Below are 22,012 nucleotides of genomic sequence, written 5' to 3' on the forward strand. Positions count from 1 at the left end.
TATAACATATTCTAAAGCAACTATAATTAAAACCCATATTGCTGTACTCCAAGACAGAGCAGTGGAGCAGAACAGAAGGCCCAAAGACAGACCCCAGCGTATATAATTATTTAGGGTATAATAAAGTTGGCATTTGAGATCAGTGGGGAAGGGACTGGTTATTCAATAAAATGTATTGGGACAATTGATTACCTATTCGGGAAAAAAAAAAGTGGCAAAGCAGATTCCCAGTGCACATCAGGTGGCATGAAATTACAGATGGATTAAAGAATTTAAAGTGCAAGTCATGTCGTAGAAAAGTAGAAAAAGAAAAGAATAATATTTATATGAAATTGGGGCATGTGGGAAGGGCATGTGCTCCCTGCTGAGCAGAGAGCCCGATGAGGGACCCTGAGATCATGGACCTGAGCCGAAGGCAGAGGCTTAACCCACTGAGCCACCCAGGCGACCCCTAGGTGCCCTTTTTGTTCTCAATGGTTAACACGCATATTCAAACTTAAAATGCCTTACATGGGGTTTCTTAATATCTAGAACCTCTTGAGGAATGAGACAAGACTCTTAGTGCATCTCCATGTTATGGACCTTCTCCCACCTCCATTTCTTATGACTTAGTTTCTTCCCCCTCTCCTCTCCCTGTGTGTGTGTGTGTGTGTGTGTGTGTGTGTGTGTGCCTGTGTGTATTAAAGTTTCTTAATTTTTAAAGTAATCTCTACACCTAGCATGGGACTTGAACTCACAACCCAGAGATCCAGAGTCTGCGTGCTTACCAACTGAGTCAGCCTGGCACCCCTCCCTCTTTGTTTTCTTGTCCTTTCTTTCACCACTTTTGTTTCTACCCCTTTTCATTTGTTTTGGTTATTGTTTTGCGAGGTGTATATACTCTAGCACTTCTTTTGTGGGAAGTAAGTTTTTTTTTATAAACATATATTTTTATCCCCAGGGGTACAGGTCTGTGAATCACCAGGTTTACACACTTCACAGCACTCACCAAAGCACATACCCTCCCCAATGTCCATAATCCCACCCCCTTCTCCCAAACCCCCTCCCCCCAGCAACCCTCAGTTTGTTTTGTGAGATTAAGAGTCACTTATGGTTTGTCTCCCTCCCAATCCCATCTTGTTTCATTTATTCTTCTCCTACCCACTTAAGCCCCCATGTTGCATCACCACTTCCTCATATCAGGGAGATCATATGATAGTTGTCTTTCTCTGCTTGACTTATTTCGCTAAGCATGTTGTCGCAAATGGCAAGATTTCATTTCTTTTGATGGCTGCATAGTATTCCATTGTGTATATATACCACATCTTCTTGATCCATTCATCTGTTGATGGACATCTAGGTTCTTTCCATAGTTTGGAAGTAAGTTTTTTAAGTCCTTGTATTTTGGAAATGTCTTTACTCTGGACCTTCTCTGGAATATCAGTTTGGCTTTGTATGAGGTTTTAGGTCAGAATGACTTTTCCTAAACCTTTGAAGATACTGCTTGATCATATTCTAGAATTCAGAACTGCAGAGGAGAAATCTGATGCCAAATTATTTTTGTTCTTATATATACAATGGAAAACTATGTAGCTGTAAAAAGAAATGAAATCTTGCCATTTGCAACGACGTGGATGGAGATAGAGGGTATTATGGTGAATGGAATAAGTCAATCAGAGAAAGACAATTATCATATGATCTCCCTGATATGAGGAATTTGAGAGGAATATGAGGAATTTGTTGGGGATAGGGAAGGAAAGAATGAAACAAGATGGGATCGGGAGGGAGACAAACCATAAGAGACTCTGCATCTCACAAAACAAACTAAGGGTTGCTGGGGGTAGGGAAAGGGTGGTTGGGTTATGGACACTGGGGAGGGTATGTGCCATGGTGAGTGCTATGAAATGTGTAAGCCTGATGATTCACCAACCTGTACCCCTGGGGCAAATAATACATGATATGTTAATAAAAATAATTAAAAAAAACTATTTTTGTTCTGTTGCTGGTAATCTTCCCTCTGTCCTCTTCCTGCCCCTGCTGGACATGTTGGAATGATCTCAGATACCCTCACCTCACTCTTTTCTTCCTTCATTCCTGTGGATGCTTGATAATTTCTTAGAGTTTAATGACTCAAATTCTTCTTCAGCTTCGGGGAGTTTCCTTTTTCTGTTTCCTTTGATTACACCTTCACTCTTCTCTCTTGAATCTCTTTAGATGGGTATTACATTTTTGGCTCTCTTGTACAGGTTTTGCAGCATTTCTTTGATTCCTTCCCACCCGTTTTGGGGAATTCTGGGACAGTCCCTCAATTTAGACTTCTAGTTTGCCAAGTTCTTCTTTAGCCATGCCCATTCGGTTCCCCACCCAACCCCCGAGTTTCCAAACTGGGCAGTAATATTTTTCATCCCCTGACCCGTGTTTACCTTTGACTCTTGATTTTGTTTCAAAATGGGAGTAGGGTTGTTTTAGCTGATTATGTAACTAGTCTATACTCCTGGTAAACGTTTTGAACGATGTAGAAAAATGTAAGGTCGAAAGTGAAAATGATGGGTGTTCTGTGAAAGGGAGCTCTATGCAAAATGACCTCCAAAGAACAAGGCCAAGTCCAGTTTGACAAGAAATGATTTAGTAAGGTGACTTAAGGACAGAAGCAAAACAAGTGTGTGGCTGCAAAACAAGTAGATCTCTACCTCGCCTCCACCCCTCCATAGGACTTGTTTTTATGGCCGCAGAAGCTGGGGAGTCCGTGTTGGTATTACATCTGGGAGAGATGCTCAAGGATAGTTGTGTGTCATAGCCATATCTCCAGAGCACATCAAGGACATTATGTTCCAGTGATGTACTTGAGGTTGTGTTTAGACAAGAAAGAAAGAACGAGGCTAGAGATGGTGTTCAAGAAGACTTCAGGTCACAGAGTTGTCATTGTGGCGGATTTGTCCAGATGTCATCGGTCTGGTTCACATGATCGGCAATCCTACTGCCAAGAGATAATCAACACTGGCTTCTGTTGACCACTGTTCATAAATTTCTCTCAAGATTCATAGACCTATAGGAACAGAGGGACACACACACACACACGGACACGTGTTCACGATTTGACAAAAATATCTTTTTTTTAAAAGGTTTTATTTATTTATTTGACAGATAGAGATCACAAGTAGACAGAGAGGCCAGCAGAGAGAGAGAGAGAGAGAGAGGAGGAAGCAGGCTCCCTGCCGAGCAGAGAGCCCGATGTGGGGCTTAATCGCAGGACTCTGAGATCATGACCTGAGCCGAAGGCAGAGGCTTTAACCCACTGAGCCACCCAGGTGCCCCAACACAAATATCTTTTTACAAAGCATATATGACTTATAAAATGCAGTAGCTATTAAAACAGAAAGGGGAGTAAGCAAAGGCAAAAGAAATTGGCCCCTTTGGACCTCTTCTTGGTTTCCAAACATGGGAACTTAAGAATTTTTGTATTGTGGAAAATACCAAACATTTATTAAGGTAGATAGCTTAGCGTAATAATCCTCATGTGTCCATCACTCGGGTTCAAGTAATGATCAATCATGACTAATTTTTATTCCAGCTATAATCCTCCCTTTCTCCTTCCTGTCATACTGAATTTTTTTTTTAAGTGGGCTCCATGCCCAGTGTGGAGCCTAATGCAGGGCTTACCCTCACGCCCCTGAGATTAAGACCTGAGCTGAGATCAAGAGTCAGATGCTCAACCAACCAACCAACCAAGCCACTTACATGCCTCCCCAAATTATTTTTTTTAAGATTTTACTTATTTATTTAAGAGAGAGAGTGTGCGTGAGCACACGTGTGAGCAGGGAGGGGGGCAACAGAGGAGGGAGCATTGCTGTGTATTAAAAAAATTTCTTTTTTTCTGATTGCTTCCCTGTGATGTCATTTAACACTTGCCTCTGTCACTTGCATTTTCTGTAAATTGGCTGTTGGATCAAAAGGCTTGCACTGATTCGGGTTTGATTACTTCAGCAAGAGTACCTCATAGGTGGCGGAGTACTTCCTGGTACTTTGATCGGTGGGCAGGTCGAGTCTTCTTGTGATGTTGCCCAGGTCCCTTGTCTTTCGAGGCGTCGTCTTGAGCTTTCCGGGCCTGTTTTCATTTGCTGAGAATGTTCTTTGGAAAGATCCTGAGTTGGTTGTGTGGTTCTACAGCATGGGATCCTCCAGGATCCCACCAATTAGATTTAGTGAAAGTAGATTTAATATAGTCTCTGACTGGGGCGCCTGGGTGGCTCAGTAGGTTAAGCCTCTGCCTTCAGCTCAGGTCATGATCTCAGGGTCCTGGGATCGAGCCCCGCATCGGGCTCTCTGCTCAACGGGCAGCCTGCTTCCCCTTCTCTCTCTGCCTGCTGCTCTGCCTACTTGTGATCTCTCTCTGTCAAATAAATAAATAAAGTCTTAATATATATATATTTATATATTTATATATATAGTCTCTGACCTCCCCTCCCCCCAAGCGGTAGAATCCCCCCCCCCGCCCCCCACCCCCCCCCCCCCCGCCAGGTGGGGGAGCCATATTCTAGCTGCCTCTAACTCATTGACGTTCAAATATATGTATGGGTGTATTTGGTTGCAAACTACTTGAGTAACAAAGACACACTGCAGGTTTTTCCTCCATTCTTGCAGTCCTTTGGCATTGCTTCTGGGTGAGAGAGGGCCACAGGTCTGCCATGCCTGCTCACTCTGATTTTCTGCCTGGCCCTTCGTATCATGCATGTCTCTCTGAGCATGATTCTAGTGTTTAAATATATGCACTCCTTGTGCATTCTGGACCTAAACCCAAGCCGACTACTATTTCATGCCGATCTAAGAAACCACATCCTGTTTCAAAACCAGCACAAGACCTGACAGCTGAAGGGATCTTTGGGGAGGGGGTGGAATTTTGAGCATTTGTGATCTTCTGAACCCGGGTTACCTTTAGAAGTTGAACGGATTTGTAGGATGCCACAGCAGAGTGGTTGCCGCAAAGGGCAAGATGGGGAAGCTGAAGCCATTGTTCATTCTGCTGTAAGACCTTTCTTGTTGTGAAGTCCAGGTTTAATGATCTCTCCCCCCCCTTCCCTCTCTTCCCCACTTGCCTCTGCACCCCCCCCAACTTCCTACCCTTCTTTTCTCTTTTGCAGTCTGCTGTTTCGTCGTGCACAAGCGGTGCCATGAATTCGTCACCTTCTCCTGCCCAGGTGCCGACAAAGGCCCAGCCTCTGATGTAAGTACCGGGCGCTCGTCCCCTCTCTCCAGCCACGGTCAGGGCATCCTTTTGGGTAAAGAAGGCTGTGCTTAGACCCCCACCCCAAAATGGAGGGGCTGTTCATATTCCAAAACATGGGGTGGTCCCTATAGCCTCTGCGACTTTTTTCATTTTAACAGGAAGGACAAAACAAAACATTTTGGGAGTGGGGTTGGACAGTAGGGCAAACCAGCTGCTTCCCCTACCGTGATATTGCTAAATGTCTTCATCTTTACGGCAGGGGCATGGAGAGTGGTGGTGAGATGCTAAATTGGTCCTGCTGTTCTTACAAGGTAGTTAGGGTGGTACCTTAAGATGCACTTTACAGCTCTTTGTTAGCAAATTCTTGATTACAGGGCCCAAGAATTAGGAGGAAAATGGGTTTATCCTGCTGCCATGAATCCCAAAGCCTGGCTACTGTTGGTGGGGCAGGGGATCCTTCTGGGTAAAACAGGCAAATAAATTTTATTTTAATCAGTATGAACTTACTTTAATATGGATTAGAAAATGTATCTAGTAGATTTTCTAGTAGGTTTTGAATTTATGGTAGAGAAAGAAAATTTCCTACCCAAGTAAAAGTCAGGTTAAACAAAAGATAAATTGGTTTAAGGAAACTCTTTTTTTTTTTTTTTTTAAGATTTTATTGATTTATTTGACAGAGAGAGATCACAAATAGGCAGAGAGGCAGGCAGAGGGAGAGGGGGAAGCAGGCTCCCTGCCAAGAAGAGAGCCTGATTTGGGACTCGATCCCAGGACCCTGGGATCATGATCTGAGCCAAAGGCAAAGGCTTTAACCCACTGAACCACCCAGGTGCCCCGGTTTAAGGAAACTCTTAAGTGAATGACCCCATGGGTTCTATAAGGATATGGCAAAAGCCTTGGTTTAAGTTTGTCCAAAGCTTGTGGTTCATTGTTGATTACCTCCTCAATAGCCATTCCTAGGCCTTGCTCTCTTATTTCTGGCAGAGGCTGCCTCTCATGCTAAAAGCTGGAAATGCCTGATACTTGCATCCCAGGCTCCCCTGTAGTTAGTGAATGATCATGTGACCCAGTCCTACTCAGGGGGGCCTTGGGGGAAGTCTGCGCAGAGCTTTCAAGAAAGACTTTCCTTTCTGACGAGGGTGGACATCCCTTCCTTTTTCCTGTTGGGTATTTTTTTTTTTTTCTCTGTTGGGTATTTTTGTGTGAGGATGCAATGGATGGGGTTGTGGCAGCACTTTTGCGTTAATGAGGGAGATGTACTTGCCTCCTGAGCATGGCAGAGTGGAAGAGTCGAAAGAACCCGAGTCATTGATGACATTGGTGAGCTGCTGAGCCCACTGTGAGTTCTCTTATACCCAGACTGCATATGTGAGATAAGAAGCTCCTCTTGGTAAAGTCTCATTTTTGGGGGGTACTCTTGTCCACATTGCTGAAACTGCCCTGGTAGACCTTTCCACCATGCACGCTCCTCCCTTGTCTCAGTGATGAGCTGCGTTCAGCAGACTCCATGTGCAGCTCTCACTCCTGGTTCTCTGATTTTGTTCCTGCTTTGGCTCACCTTTCTGGAATTTTCCGCATTGGCATGGTCTTCATTACTGGTCCTGTCCTTACCCACTTAGACATGACAGCGGACAGCTTGCCAGAAGTGAGTGGTGACTGCCTTCTGTCATTGCATTTGTGGACTGTTGTTGTCCTTCTGTAAGTGGTCATCTGCCCTTTCACTGCAAATCAGGGATATAACTGTCATCATAGCAACACGGACACTCTGGAGCTTGGACGACAGTCCCTTTGCTTGGAAACTGGTACTTGGGTTTAAGGATCCCATGGAGCATGAATGATGAAAGCCCTTCCAGATTTGTTTGCAGAGATGAAGATGCGGCTATTCACCGTGTTCTCTGAGACCACGCTTCATGGCCCTTTTAGTGTAATTCTGTCTCTCATCCCCAGGAAAATAGGCAGGGAGGTTTGGGGGGACAGGCTGGCTCCATTATAGAGCTCTGAAGGTTCCTGCAGCCTGAGATTTGAGTCTCATACGGCAGCCAAGAGGACGGTGTTTCCTGTATCTGGTCTAGGTTCATTGGCTTTTTGTGTTACCGGAGATAGAAACTCCACTCAGCCTGGCTTATGAGGAAAAGGAAACTTTTGGTCCTGGAAGCTGAAAAGCCCGAGGGTAGACTGGCCTCAGACACAGTGAATCGAAGTGCTGAACTTACTTCCTCCCTTCCTTGGCTAGGCTTCCTGTCTTGGTTTCAGTTTTAGGAAGGCTTGCTTTGCTCCTAAGGGAGGGTGATGTCTGAGATACCTATGGTCTTCTGTCTCATCCATGACAAGAGCTAACATATCATCATACTGCGCTTTACCTGGAGCCAGAAGGATGGTTACTCTGATTGGCCAGGTCTGGTCAGGTGCCTACGCCCTGGCGAGGAAACCCCGTGTGACCACCCCATGATTTTAAGAGTCAGGGAGGCATGGTCCCTCAGAGAACTAGGGAAGCAGAGTGTACTGGCTAAAATCGTGGACTGTGGATGGCGCCAGCTTGCCTAGGTTCTGATATGTGTGACCTTGGGCAAAAGCAAAGTACTTAACTCTCTGTGCCTGAGATCCTTCTGCTGAAAAATGGTTAAAATCATCGTTCCCATCTTCTAGCCTTGTTAGGAGTGCCCAGTGGGTTCATGGCAAGAGCCAAGCATTTGAGGATGATGATGGCGGTGATAATGATGAACAGGGAATGTATGTTGGGCAGGTGGCAAGGACAGATGGCTACCACGTAAGTCTGAAGAGTTAGCAGGCCTTCTGCCTGCCACTTGGCAGGCCTTCTGAGGAGTGCGTAGGCTCCATGAGCGGTAGGAGACCCCTGTCTGTATGAATGGAGCAGCCCTGCCATTCATTGCGTCGAGGCTGGGGAGGGAAGGCAGTACTCCCTGCAGCCAGCATGCATAGGATTTGGCAGCTGACTTGGAATGATTCTAACTCTGGACACAGTTCCAAGAAGGTCAGCTGGCAGCAACGATGATGAATTTGTCCAGACTCCTCAACTGGCTTGACTCAGTTCATTGACCTTTTCCTGTCCATGGCTGGTGATGTGATTAAAGATCTGGCCACACCTGCTCACCAACCTGGCCAGGCTCTTGCTTGGCTGCTGGTGAGACTCCTGCAGTCATGGAGGGATGCCCTCCTCCTGGGTGACCTTGGAGGAACCGGTGTGCAAATGAACTCATGGAGCAGGCAGGCATGGTCTCTATCTATGCAAAGAGAACATGCTAGGCTCCATCTTCTACCCCTCTGCTCTTCAAAGCCCCGTCTGAGCCAGGGAATATTCTGGACATTAGTAGAACTTTGTGTAGTTGGTGTTTTTCTACAGAGAGGTCCATATTAGGCGTATCAGGCCACGTGAGGAAATTTCATGAACCAGGCTCTGTCCCAGTGACTTCAACTACTGACCCAACCAATCCATGCAAATGAGAATAGACAATACATAGAGGCATTGGCCAAATGGAGGACCTTAAGATATGGCAGAGTTCTTGGGTGTTAACTTCTGGTCATCTGCAGGCATGGTCTTGGTCTTTCCTGGCTGGAAACTCTCAATTCTGCTGTCTCTTGGACCCTGTAGAGAGACCAAGTCTCTGTACCTCCATAGACATGCCATTCTAGTTACCCAGCATTTAAAGTACTACCCACAAACACAGCCTTCCAAGAGATCTTCTCAGAACGCGAAAAGGGGACTTGTGTCTTGGGGCCAGAACTAGAGTGAGTCAAGCGAGATACTTGCCCTGGGCACAAAATTAAGGGGTTCTCAGCTGTGTCTGGAGGATGATCTATGATGGCCCCACTCACATGACTGGCAGTGAGCAGCTTGTCAGCTTGGGCCTTTGGTTCTCCTCCACATAACCTGTCATCCTTCTCCTGGCTCACTCTGGCTTGTTCACATGGTGGTTTCAGGGCTCCGAGAAGAGCAAGAGAATGTGACCCAAACACATACCGTGTTTGATAATGTCCCGCTGGACAAAGTAGTCCAATGGCTAAGCTCAGATTCAAGGGGGAAAGAAATAAGACTCCACTCTTCATGGGGTGATAGGGGAAGAGTCTCTGGTCAGTCTCCTGAGATCCTGTTGACCTGAGTGGTAGAACAGAATTCCTGGGGACCATCCCGCTGGACTTCATAAAAAACCCACAGATGTCAGTTCGGGGTTTCGGGGAGTCCTAGCCAACCTCGCAGGAGGACACATCTCATTTTTCCCCTCCCCCATGTTCCTGTATGACTTTACCATCTCCAGCTACAAATGGGAAGCTAGGCAATTTCTTGATCATGTCCAAAGACATTGGTGGTTGGGACTGTGGGCTCTATAGTCAGACATAGGTGAAGTCAGGTCCTGACTCTGGAAGTTACTCATGAGGGGACCTCAGGTGGGTCATTTTCCTTCTCTGTGTCTCAGTTTCCTTCACTGTAAACTAGGATATTAGCACCAGCCGCATAGGTTTGTTGTAATATATTTTTAAAAAATACTCTTAAAATGAAAAGAGGTAACAGCAAACACAACAGCATCAACAGCAAGCAGATGAAAAAGACATTGCGTGAAAGTGCTTAGCCCAGGGCCCGCCACACAGGAAGCCCTTGGTACGAGTAGTTGAGGGCCTTTCGATTACTCTCTCGATCCCCGAATCTTGAATGTGCTGATAATTGTCTACAGTCCTCTGCCCGGAGCATGCCCTCCTGAGGTAATTGCTGTCTCCATTTCCGGGACTTGACACACAACCTCCAAGTCTGAGAGAAGAGCCTGGACTTTGGAGTCAGAAAACCTTGGTGTCAAATTCCATTGCTCTCATTTACTTACTGCTCCAGGGATCTGGGGAAAATAATTCAAGTTCTGTGATCCGTAGTTCATCTCTTTAAAATGGGGGAAATAATACCTAAATCATAGTTCTTCTTCTTCTTCTTTTTTTTCTTTTCTTTCTTCAGTGTATATTCAATGAGAGACTGCTTGAGTCACATCCAGAATAGTGTCTGGGTCCCCCCCCCAAAAAAAGGGCACTCAGCAAATGATTTCTGAATTATTATTAGTACCTGGATGAGTCTTTCCTACTGAAGAAGAGATGCAGGATATACCTTGTGACCTGCCAAGGAATAATAGCCAATGATAAGAGCTAATTTTTTTGAGCAAGGGCTCTGTGCCAGCAGTACAGAAATTACAAAAGGACTCTTTAGCTGCTTTGTCTAAAGACACTTTCTTCAATGTTTTATGGTTTTAGCAATGATTTCTTATTGTTTATAGTCAAGATGCAGAATAAAGCCCATTTTAGACCCTGTGACCTCCCGATTACGTCACTGGGTCAAGGCAGTTAAAGATGATGCACACTGATGCAGAGGGTATCCTTTTGTGTGTTTATTTGATTAAAAAAATTTTTTTTAAATTCATTTTTTAATCCCTGCACCCAGTGTGGGGCTTGAACTCATGACCCTGAGATCAAGAGTCACATACTCTTCCAACTGAGCCAGCCAGGCGCCCCTTCTGTTTGTGTTTTTAAATCCAGTCTTACTTTATGAAGAAATATATTAACAATGATAAATCATGAGCTAAATGTTTAAGATTTAATAACAGGAAAATAGAGGATTTAAAAAGAATGTACATATTAAAAAGAGTACATATATATTTTATATATATATATATAATGTATGAATATGTATAAAAATGTGTTTGAAAATCTGGTTGAAATGGATGATTTTCTAGGAAATTCTGACTTGCCAATTTTGTCGCAGGAAGAAATTGGAAACCAGAATAGGCGAGTAACCAAAAAAGAAATGAGAACATTGCCCAAGAAACTTTTCTTCTCCCAAAATTATAGGCTTCGTGGGTAAATGGTCTTAAACTTGAGAGGAATGAAGGATTTCTGTGCATTTTAAACTATATCAGATTACAGAGAAAAAAAAGTAAAGCTTCACAATTTTTTTTAATTGAAAGTGAGAGAAGTCCAACTCAAATTAGCAATAGGAAGACAGATTGGCTCATGGGAGGGACATTGGGAATAGAATAAGCTTCAGGGACAAGGGCCTCAGATACCGGAACAGAGGCTGTGAAGCCTGCAAGGTGCGTTCAAATTATCAGCTAGCTTTGCTGGGTAACAAAACATCCCAAAATGTAGTAGCTTGAGGCAATGGTCATTATGTTTTTTCTCATGATTCTCTGGGCTACTTGGGTGATTCTTCTGATGTGGGTCTATTGGACTGATCTTCGTTTGGCTCTGTCAGGAGTCTTGGTCAGCCAGCGACCTCGCTGGTTCTGGATCGCCTAGGATAGACTCACTAGCATGACCAACGGTTGGCAGCCTGTTGGCTTGGGCACTTTGTTTTTCTTCCATGAGGTCCTTTTCCTCCACCAGGCTGGCCTTGGGACATCCACACACTGGCCTGCAGTTCCAAGGACAGCAGGAGAGGGAAATCCCCAAAGCACAGGGGTTCTTCCAGGCTTCAGTGTGTCACGCTGGTTATGGCTAATACCAGATTCAGGGGCGGAGAAATAGGCCTCCCCTCTTGAGAGGAGGCGCGACAAAGTCCTACTACAAAGACTCATTCAGGGCTGGAGGAGGCCATGGCTGTTTTGCACTCTGCCGCCCTGGCCCTCATCAGCTGTGCCAGCGGTCATATTTGCCATTCTGAATCAGCTGTGTTTTCTCCCTGAGAGGCTGACCTATATGGACTGTGCCATTTGGGGTTCCATGAGCCCCCTGACTTCTGGTTGGGCCTAGCCTAGTAGCGAGGGTCTAGTAGGAGATGGAAGGTGAGGAGAGAGTGGTCTAGGGATTTATCATGGGTCGTCTTGGCTCTACCCTTGGACCAAAGATTGTTGCTCCTCTAAAGACAGTGTTTTCTGCATGGTTCTCTCCTTGGGTTCCAGGAACTACTCTTTTTTTTTGTTTTCTTTAAAGATTTTATTTATTTATTTGACAGAGATAGATCACAAGTAGGCAGAGAGGCAGGCAGAGAGAGAGAGAGGGAAGCAGGTTCCCCGCTGAGCAGAGAGCCCAATGTGGGACTTGATCCCAGGACCCTGAGATCATGACCCGAGCCAAAGGCAGCGGCTTAACCCACTGAGCCACCCAGGTGCCCCCAGGAACTACTCTTTGCCCTTGTCCCTTTGCTCTTACCTCCAGTTACTGCACTACCCCCTCTGGCTTCCCAGCACCATGCCTGTGTCTTAACAAGTGGTCCTTTGATGAAACCTCCGTAAACTCTCTCAAGTTGAGTGTGCCATCTCTTTCCTGCTGGGGACCCTGCCTGCGTTGTCCTTGCCTCCTTTGCTCCTACTGTAGATAGGACACCTCTATAAATACGTCTGCCAACTTGGTGATCGTTGACCCCAAAGGAGAATGGAAATCCCAGCGGAGGAAGTGGGCTTTCTTTCTGGATTCATAATCAGGGAAGGGTTCTGATTGGTTGGTCCTTTGTTGTTGGGAGAATGAACTCTTACAGTTTATCAGGCCTGCTTCCTATGACATCCCTGTGGCTCAAAGAGCAGTGTCTGTTGTAAGAAAGAGCGGGGTGGTAAGCTTTGATGGGCTGACAAAATCAATAGCTACCACATCTTGTTATTATAAGCTTCGCTTGATCACAATTACCAGCATAACCTAATAAAGTTGGCATAAAAAGTAAACTATGGCAACCGTACTTCAATTAAAAAAAGTATACTATAGTAAGCAATGAGTCTAGATTAACAAATGCTAAATAAGGTATTTAATACGATTTAATTCTTGGTATAGACATATTGGCTCCAATAGACTTTTTTAAAGTGGAAGAAACAATCTAGGACTTAAAATAACAAAAGCTTTGGTCAGTTTAACAAAATATCAGGACCAAGATGAAAGTAAGGCAGCAAGGAATTATAAACTCTGGGAAGTATAAATTAAGATGGTAGACGTGACAGCGGATAATATCAGTTACCTAACAAATGTGAAGGCATTGAAATTCTCTACTAAAAGTTGAAGACTATCAGATTGGACAAACAACGTATAATTCTAGGCAATGTGTAGGAGAAACTTAAAACACAGGTTAAAAATAAAATGGGCAAAGATATACTGCAAAAACACACATAAATGTAAAACATGGTCTTAGTAATACTATCCGAAGAGATAGGATTCAAGCAGAAAGCATACGCAGGATGTAGAGGAGGAAAAACGCACTCTAATGTATTCCTGGTGAGTGTGAAAATCAGTATAATCCTTCTCGAGGAAAAATTGTCAATATGTATCAAAAGCCTAAATGACATCCTGGACCTAATAATTACTAAACCTAATCCTTTTTGACCCAAGAATTACAATTCTAGCAATTTTTTTTGCTGAGAAATTATTTAAGGCTATGCAAATTTAGTTAGCTAAAGTGATATTCATTGCATCAGTATTCATACCAACAAAAATTTCGAAACTACCTAAATGACTGCCAGTTAGGGTTTATGTAAGTAAAACACATCCATATTTGGGTGCTGCACGGTGATTAAAATGTCACAATATCTGGGCAGCCTGCTAAAACCTGGAGATGTTCTATATCTTGACTGGCATGGTGCCTTTACCGGTGTTCACATTTTTCCCAAAATTCACGAAACTGTGTGCTTCAAATCTGTACCTTATTATAGGCAAAGGACACTTCAATAAAAAGCCACAGCAATTAACATGTTATTGACACGGAAATGTAAGTCATGAGATATTGGTGGAAAAAGAAGACAGCAAAGCATTGCCTATGGCGCGCTGTATCAGAAAACATACAAACACACACGTGTCAAAACAAAAGGCAACGTTTTCTCCACATCCTTCGGTGGCCACTTGTCAGTTCTGCTCACTGTCTCATTCCAGACTGTTGCCTGCAGAGCTCTGGAGATGATTTTGCGGTATTCTTTAACTGGTTTCTCCAGTCTTGCCTGTTTCGGGTGCCACTTCACCTCTGGCATGGACTCCGGCTTCCCACTTAATTCAGTTCAAATCACATGTGCATGATGGCTTGAGTAGAACTGTCAGCAAGTTTCCATTGCTTCTGGATGTGGTTACACCTAAGGTCTCCCACCAGCTGGGAGCCAGCTTATCCGCAAATGAGAATCTTCAGATGCTCCTGGTAAGATGCTGGCCCCTGAGAAGCCTGGGCCGATTCACCTCTGGCCCCAGAGAAGGTGGGAAGTGCCAGCTCTGACCATTTCTCACTTCTGCACTGGGGGCAATAAAACAGCCCCGTTTTAGAGAGAAGGCCTGCCTCCTCCTATGGCACTGGCTGGTCTCCTTGGCTCAGATAAAGCAACACAAGCATGTACTGCACTCTTCTTAGAGCCTGGGTTGTTCCGTCTCCCGTAATACCAAGGGTGGGGGGGTCACCCTATAGTTCAGCTCCAATGCTCTGAGCCTGACTAGCTCCTTCCAGGTAGCGGAGCAACAGTTTGGGTACAGCCTCTCTCTTGGCATCATGGTTAAGATCTCACCATCACCTGGCCCAAAGGAGACCCATCTGTATCTCACAAGGATGAATAACGTCAGGTGTAATTCAGTCTAACAGGACAGGTAGGCAGGCAGTATGTCTGTCTGATCTATCACCTGTCTCAGTGGGAAACCACATCCTTCTGCTGAAGATACATTCATTCTATTTACATTACGTAACATTGCAGTCCCTGATGTCTGCATTCACAACAGAAGTGCTCGGTCATCAGAGCGTGTGTTACCTAATGCCAAAAGAACGCCTTACAGGGGGGCTTGGAGGTACTCTGAGGGTTGCTCTGTCTAGCTCCGAGGCCATTTAAATATCCAAAGAGCTGTTGTATAGTTTTTTTTTTTTTTTTTTTTTTTTTTAAATATAGCTTCAAAGGACAGAATCAGAACAGGGGACCATCTGTTCGGGCTAAAGAAGAGCAGCCCAAACCGATGGGTTGCTGTCCAAGGATATTAACTCCCCATCTCAGTGGAGCAAAGATCAGTTGCCATGGATGCCGTATGGGTGATATCTGGGCGAGATGTGGGTTTCTGCCACATTGGTGGCTCTTTCACTGGTGGTGTTTGGTTGTGTGCAAAGGAAGCCTGCTTTGGTTAACTCAAGTTAGAAAGGAATTTTTTGGAAAAGCTATGATGTACTTTAGAGAACTGGGAGAAAACCAGAATGATCAGGCCAGCTGTATCCGATTCTGGTTCTTGTCTTTCTTTGGTTTTAAATTCACATTCTGGAAGAAAAAAGATTGTTTGGTCAAGTTCACGTCACTGAAGTAGCCCTTGACTTTACGCTGTTCCCTCCAAGCATAAACATGGTAAACACAGTTGGGGGGGGGTGGTTTTCAAAGGGAAAATGAGGCATTGCTACTAAAAATAAAATTAAAAAAAAAAATAAAAGGAAGCAGAGAGGTTTGGCACATCAAAACAACACACCGCCACTGCGATTTCTAAATGGTACTTTGCAGAACAGGGCTTGTACATGGTGCTTTGGAGAATGCAGGTCGCTTGAGGGCTTGGTTGAAGTCTGGTTTTAGCAGGCTTCCAGAGTATTTGGGGAACCTGCTAAAAGCAGACTTAACCTGAAAAAATGGAGACAAGGGCCAGGAAGTAGGCATTTTAGTCCTTCAGGTAATTCTGATGGGGAGCTGATTTCGGAAACCAGTGAAAGGCAGAATTGTGGTGCGTCTACGAAACCCAAGTGGTTGTGTTTGAAGACGGTGGGTGCCACTGACTTACTGGCTAGATCATCTCGGGCCAGTGACCTGACTTCTGCCTCAGTTTCCTCATCTGTAAAAAGAGGATCAAGGGAAGGTCAAATGAGTGAACCCACGGTAAGGGCTTCACGCCATGCCTGACACAGAAAACACGCTAATATTCTCACCACCGATGGTCCTCTCTGGTCTTAGAGGGCGAGTTTCCCTTTGGAAACTGGCTTATTGTTGGTATGGTATGCCTCCGTCGTGCTTGCCACGAAACGAAAATACATAGACAGCTCCCATGGGCTGCTTGGAGGGAGAATCTTATACAAGGATGGCGTGTGATGAAGGGTGCTTCTTCAACCACCGTGGAGCAAGTGCCCCGTGCTCCCTCTGCTCCCCTTGGCCGTGGGCCTGCTGAGGCTTGCACCGTGCAGAAGCCACCATGGGGAAGTCCGAAAGAATTGCTTCTCCATACCCCTTTGTGTCTTGCTGTCATAAAGGCACAGTGCTTCCCGCTGTGGAGGAAGAAGCAAATCCGTGATGTGCGGCGTCCCAAGAACAGAAACCAACTGTTTCTCCTGTGCAGAAGGGGCGGGGCTGCCGTGATTTGAATGAGTTGCAGATGTCCTGTCTTATGGATTATTTTGGCTTCTTGTGGTGGGGGGCGGACCAACCTCCGAGCCTGATAAAGGCAATGTCCCAGAGATTTAGCCTGTGGAGCCTGCGGGCTTGTGGGAAGCAGAGAAATCAAAAGGCAGATGACCCTGGAGAGAGGCAGCTTGCGGGGATGTGAAAGGCTCAGGTCCCGGAGTCCAGAGACCTCATTTCTTGGCTCCCTTCGGTCTCTAACTTTTTGCATTCCCAATGGCTCCCCCTACCTCCAGTGGCCTGGAATTCTAGGATGTCTAAATGCAGTATTTTAATTTTAATTTTTTTAAGTTTTATTTTTTATTTTTATTTTTGTCATCTCTACACCCAACATGAGGCTCGAACTCACGATCGCAAGATCGAGAGTCGCACGCTCTTCTGACGGAGCCAGCCAGGCGTCTCTCAATACGGTATATTTAAGATACAGTAACATCCAAGAGCCGGCATTCATAGATCTAATTCTATTTTAAGGTCTTTACATAGAATCACTCTTTATTCTTCCTCACGCTCCCGATAATCCCATTGTTATCACCCCCATTTTACAGATGAGGAAACTGGGGCACTCAGAGACTAAGTGGCTTGTCCCAGGTCACATGGCTTGTGAATGGTAGAGCCGGGATTCGAACCCAGGCTGTCTGGCCCCCAGGGCCATGTTCTTACTCAGTACCTCAGACAGCCTCATAACCTCATCTGTGTCCACCTGGACACATCTCCCGAAAGCAGACAACCCTCTTCTCTGAGAACTGCCTTTCCAGATATGCACCCCCTGAAACTCTGGGACCCAACAGCCTTGGCCCTGTTTGTTCCATATGCATGTGGATGTCTGTCCTAAGCTGGACCGATCAGATTCTGTCTGAGCATTTAGAATTTGGAATTAAAGGTGCTGGTTCTAGTCTGCAGGGGTCACAAAGTTTTTGAAAACCATTTATGGTGCATGGAAAATGTCCCACACAGCAAACATTTCTCTGGAACCAGAAGTCCTTCTGAGTTTCCTTCCATGTCCTCCAACCCAACACCTTCCATCAGACCAGTGACCCAGGCCAGCAGGAGTTTGCTGGCTTTTTTTTTTTTTCTTCCATTGAACTATTTATTGTCATTTTATTTGATTTCGTTTCATTTCATTATATTTTCAGAAAGAACACTTAACATAAGATCTACCCTCGTAACACACTTTTAAAAATATTTTATTTATTTATTTGTTTATTTGGAGGGTGAGAGCATGAGCAGGGGAGGGAGGGGCAGAGAGAGAGGGAGAGAGAATCCCAAGCAGACCCCGCACAGAGCGCAGAGCCCGACGCGGGGCTCGATCTCATGACCCTGAGATCACAGCCTGAGCTGAAATGAAGAGCTGGATGCTCAGCCGACTGCGTCCCTAAGATACCCCCCGCTTAACACACTTCTAAGAGCACAAAACAGTACTGCTGACCACAGGCACGATATTGTGCAGACCTCTAGCGCTTATTCGTATTGTTTAACTGAAACCTGATGCCCATTGATTGGTGACTCCCCCTCCCGCCTCTCTCCCCAGTGTCTGGCAACCATCATTCCCATCTTTGATTCTATGAGTGTGACCGTTTTAGACATCTCATCTGAGTGGAATTAGGTAGTATGTGTCTTTCCGTGTCTGGCTTAGTTCATCACGTCCTCATAGGTCAGCCGCACTCCATATATTAGTATTTCCTTTTTTTTTTTGAAAGCCTGAATAAGATTCCATTGCCTGTATATGCCACACTGTCTTTATCCATCCGTCTGTTGATGGACACTCAGACTGCGTCCACGTCTCGGCCATTGGAAATAGCGCGGCTGTGAACATGTGGTGCAGATAGCCCTTCGAGATCCTGATTTCATTTCTTTTGGATAAGCATCCAGAAGTAGGACTGCTGGATCAGATGGGAAGCCTTTTTATTTTTTAAATTTTGCGAGGACCCTTCCAACGAGCGAAGGGCCCGAATAGACTTTTCTCCAGAGAAGACCTACAAATGGTCCACAGGTGCATGGAAAAACAAAAACCGCCCAGTGTCACTCATGGTCGGGAAGTGCGAATCAAATCCACAACGAGATGCCACCTCACACCGGGTCAGGGTCACTGTTAGCAAAACAAGCCCAAAAGGCAACACGTGTCGGCGAAGATGTGGAGAAGTCGGAGCCCTCGTGCACTGTTGCTGGGATGTAAAATGGTGCTACAGCTTTGGAAAGCCGCGTGCCTTCTTTTGAAGTCTGCACAAATAGAATTATCCAGTAGAGTCTCTCTTTCCTTTCTCCTGTGCTTTCCTCAGTGTTCTGTTTGTGGCCCGCCTGACTTTGGAAGGACGCATTCCCTTTCATGTATTAAGATTTCCAACTTCCAAGCCAGCGGGGGATGGTGGGGGGCTGGCAGATCAGTAAGTGAGTCAGAGTGTCCGTCCGGGGGGGGGGGTGTGCGCCCCTTCTGGGAGGAGAAGCCTCTACCCAACTCCAGTTCGGTTTTTGCTTTTGTTTTTGTTTTAATTCCTGCTTTTTTAAAAGACCAAAGCCCAGATCTTTTCATTTTTCAAGAGAAGTCTGAATCTTCTAAATTTAGATGTTGACAGATAACCTGAGAATGACAACTGTGGTGTATTTCAAGCACATCTTTGGGGACTGGGGTGCTGTGCGCCACAGGTTAAAACCTCTACGTTTGTAGGTGTGAACTGTCTGGAAGGTCTCTCCCACCTTCCTCCTCCTCCTCCTCCTTTTTCTTTTAAAATTTTTTATTTATTTAGTTGAGAGAAAGAGAGAGAGACACACACACAGAGAGAGACAGAGACAGAGACAGAGAGACAGAGGGCACAGAGGGAGAGGGAGAAGCAGACTCCCCGCCGAGCAGGGAGCCGGATGTGGGGCTTGATTCCAGGACCCTGGGATCATGACCAGAGCTGAAGGCAGACGCTTAACAGATTGAGCCCCCCAGCTGCCCCCCACCCCCGTCCTTCTAAAAGGAAAAGAGAAAATGTAGATTTAGTCAAATGAGCCTTCTCTGGGGAGGACAGAGGGAGCTGCAGTCCACTTCGGGAGAGCCTTAAAAGTATGCAGAGTTCCCTTGACCCTGGCGTTCGGATGGAGCTTGAAACCTGCTGGAACCCTGGCTTGCCCTAGCTTGGACCCTGCCGTGTAGGGAAGCAGGTGCTGCCCCTGCCGTCTGCTGTTCTAGCACTCTCCAAGTCCCGTGTGATGGGCTGTGGCCCTGGCAGCCCCTGGCCTCTCCCAAAGGCTTTAAGAGGGGGTCATTCATCACTCTGATGATTATCAGGTGCCTCTGGCTTTCAGGGGCTGCATAGACATTCAAGGGCTCCCCTTGGCTTCTTGGGTTTGGTCAGCAACCCTCATTATCAGGCCTTGCTCTTCTAATTCTTCTGAATTGGGAGAACCAGGCCTGTTCAAGTCTCACTGTTTCCAGATACTGAAAAACATGTGAAGAGTTTTCGGCATTTACATGGCACCTTCCTCTGGCTTCTGGGCTGAAATGGGTTCTCCTATTTTTAAACATTTTTTTTGGGGGGGGGTTGCATTTTTAGCGGTGCTTTGGGAATGAGGGCAGAGGGAAATGTTTGGGCTCAGGTTCATGGTCTTGCATGTTGAGAGTGTGACTCTGGGGCGCCTGGGGGGCTCTGTCAGTTAAGCATCTGACTCTTGCTTTGGCTCAGGTCGAGATCCCAGGGTCCTGGGGTCGAGCCCCTCCTCAGGCTCTTTGCTCAGCAGTGAGTCAGCTTGAGATTCTCTCTCCCTCTCCCTTTGCCCCTCCTGCTCATGCTCTCTCTCTCTCTCTCAAATAAATCAATCTTAAAAAGAAAAGAAAGGAGTGTGCTTGGAGCCGGCCTGCCTGGGTTCGAAGCTCAGCTTCGCTACTTATTAGCTGTGTGACTTTAGATAAGGGGCTTACCCTGGCTGAGCCCTCATTTCTACATTTTCAAGATGAGGATGGTCATGTGCCTACTTCTGGTTGTATTAAACAAGTTGTGAGTATTCAATAAGGTAATGTATGCAAAAAGCTTAACACAACGCCTGGCGTATTATGTAAGTGCTTGACTCAGAATCTTGGACCCGCTTTTGCCTTCAGTCCTGCCTTTGCGGTCCAGGCTCTGCTCCTTAAATCTGTCGCTCAGCTCTCCCTCAGGCAACGTTCTGTCTTTTCTCTTCTCCACCCTTCAGCTGGGATTTTCCAGAATCCTGCTGAGCCATGGTCCGCTCTCGGGGGCCTCTGCTTCTGTGTTCCTGGACTGCTCCTACCCGCCTGTTCTCTCCATTGTCATCTCCTCGCGCACCTCCTGGCTAGTATTTATAGCTAACGTTTATATAATGCCTATCCCATGCCAGGCACTGTTCTAAGTGATTTATGTGCACGAACTCACTGAAACCTCACCCAGGAGAAAGATCCTCTTTCTGGGCCCATCCTACAGAGACGTTAAGCCGACTCGCCGGGTCACGTGACTAACAAGAAGCCGAGTCTGAGCTGGGACCTCAGCCCAGGCTCCTTCACCCCCCGCCCCCAGACCAGTAGCCTCTGGCTCTGGGTCCCCGCTTCTTCTCTGTCCCACCAGTCTGTCCCCTCCACATGGCAGGGGAGTCGTCTTTCCCCAAAACCAGATGTGGTCCTGTCATTGTCCTTGCCAGAAACATGTCAGTGGCTTCCAGCTGGTCTTGGGACAAAGCCGATAGTGTGGCGAGGCTGCTAAGCCGGTGGTCACACGTCTCCCTTCCTTTGCCTGTTGGCCTATCCACAGACCTGCTTGTTCGGTTGCATTGGAATCCCATAGGATTTGTGCCTCTGTTTTTTCTCAGAGTCTCCTTTGGAAGAGCAATCGTAGGGTCACCCTACCAGGAGGCCCTCGATGCTGTGGTCCTTTTGTCCCTCCAGCCCCTCGCTGACCGTACCCCCCTGCCTTGCCTCTGAACTTCCTCTTCGACACCTCGGGTTCTCCCTGCTCCCCCACACTCGGTGGTTGCATTTGCTGCGCTCTGTGCTGGGCTCCTGTCTCTCTTCTTCCCCCGAGTTCAGTGAGGCTCCATTCTGGTTGTGTATCTCATTCGTGTGTGGAGCTGTAGACCCTGGTACTGGTGCTTGGGCTCATCCCAGACTCTCTGATTGATTCAGAGCCTCCCAGTAGACTTTACTGTGCATCCAGGGTTAAGAACCTTGCTCAACTTGAAACTCACTTTCCAGACCACAGCTCAAGCATCACCTCCTCAGGGAAGCCCTCCCTGACCTCCCTGACCAGGTCGAGTTCCTCCTAGTTTTTTTTTTTTCTTTTGAAGATTTTATTTATTTATTTGACAGTCAGAGATCACAAGTAGGCAGAGAGGCAGGCAGAGAGAGAGGGGGAAGCAGGCTCCCCACTGAGCAGAGAGCCCAATGTGGGGCTCAATCCCAGGACCCTGGGATTATGACCTGAGCCAAAGTCAGAGGCTTTAACCCACTGAGCCACCCAGGCACCCCCCTCAACCCCAAGTTTTAACTCTAAGAGCACCACATTCCTCTCCTTGCTGTCCCAATCAC

General features: G+C 46.2%; 1 protein-coding gene across 4 annotated transcripts in view; it reads left to right on the forward strand.

The window, feature by feature from the left end:
• PRKCB (protein kinase C beta) overlaps positions 1-22,012 on the forward strand; it is a 322,605-nt gene that overhangs the window by 130,423 nt on the left and 170,170 nt on the right. For all 4 annotated transcript variants that reach the window (XM_045072663.1, XM_045072664.1, XM_045072662.1 and 1 more), the window contains exon 3: positions 5,118-5,200. In XM_045072663.1, coding sequence (XP_044928598.1) covers positions 5,118-5,200 — 83 coding nt within the window. The remainder of the gene's footprint in view (positions 1-5,117; positions 5,201-22,012) is intronic.

The sequence above is a fragment of the Mustela putorius genome, unplaced genomic scaffold, assembly GCF_011764305.1.
Source record: "Mustela putorius furo isolate JIRA1106 unplaced genomic scaffold, ASM1176430v1.1 tig00004041_pilon_pilon_pilon, whole genome shotgun sequence".
In the NCBI taxonomy this organism is placed as follows: Eukaryota; Metazoa; Chordata; class Mammalia; order Carnivora; family Mustelidae; genus Mustela; species Mustela putorius.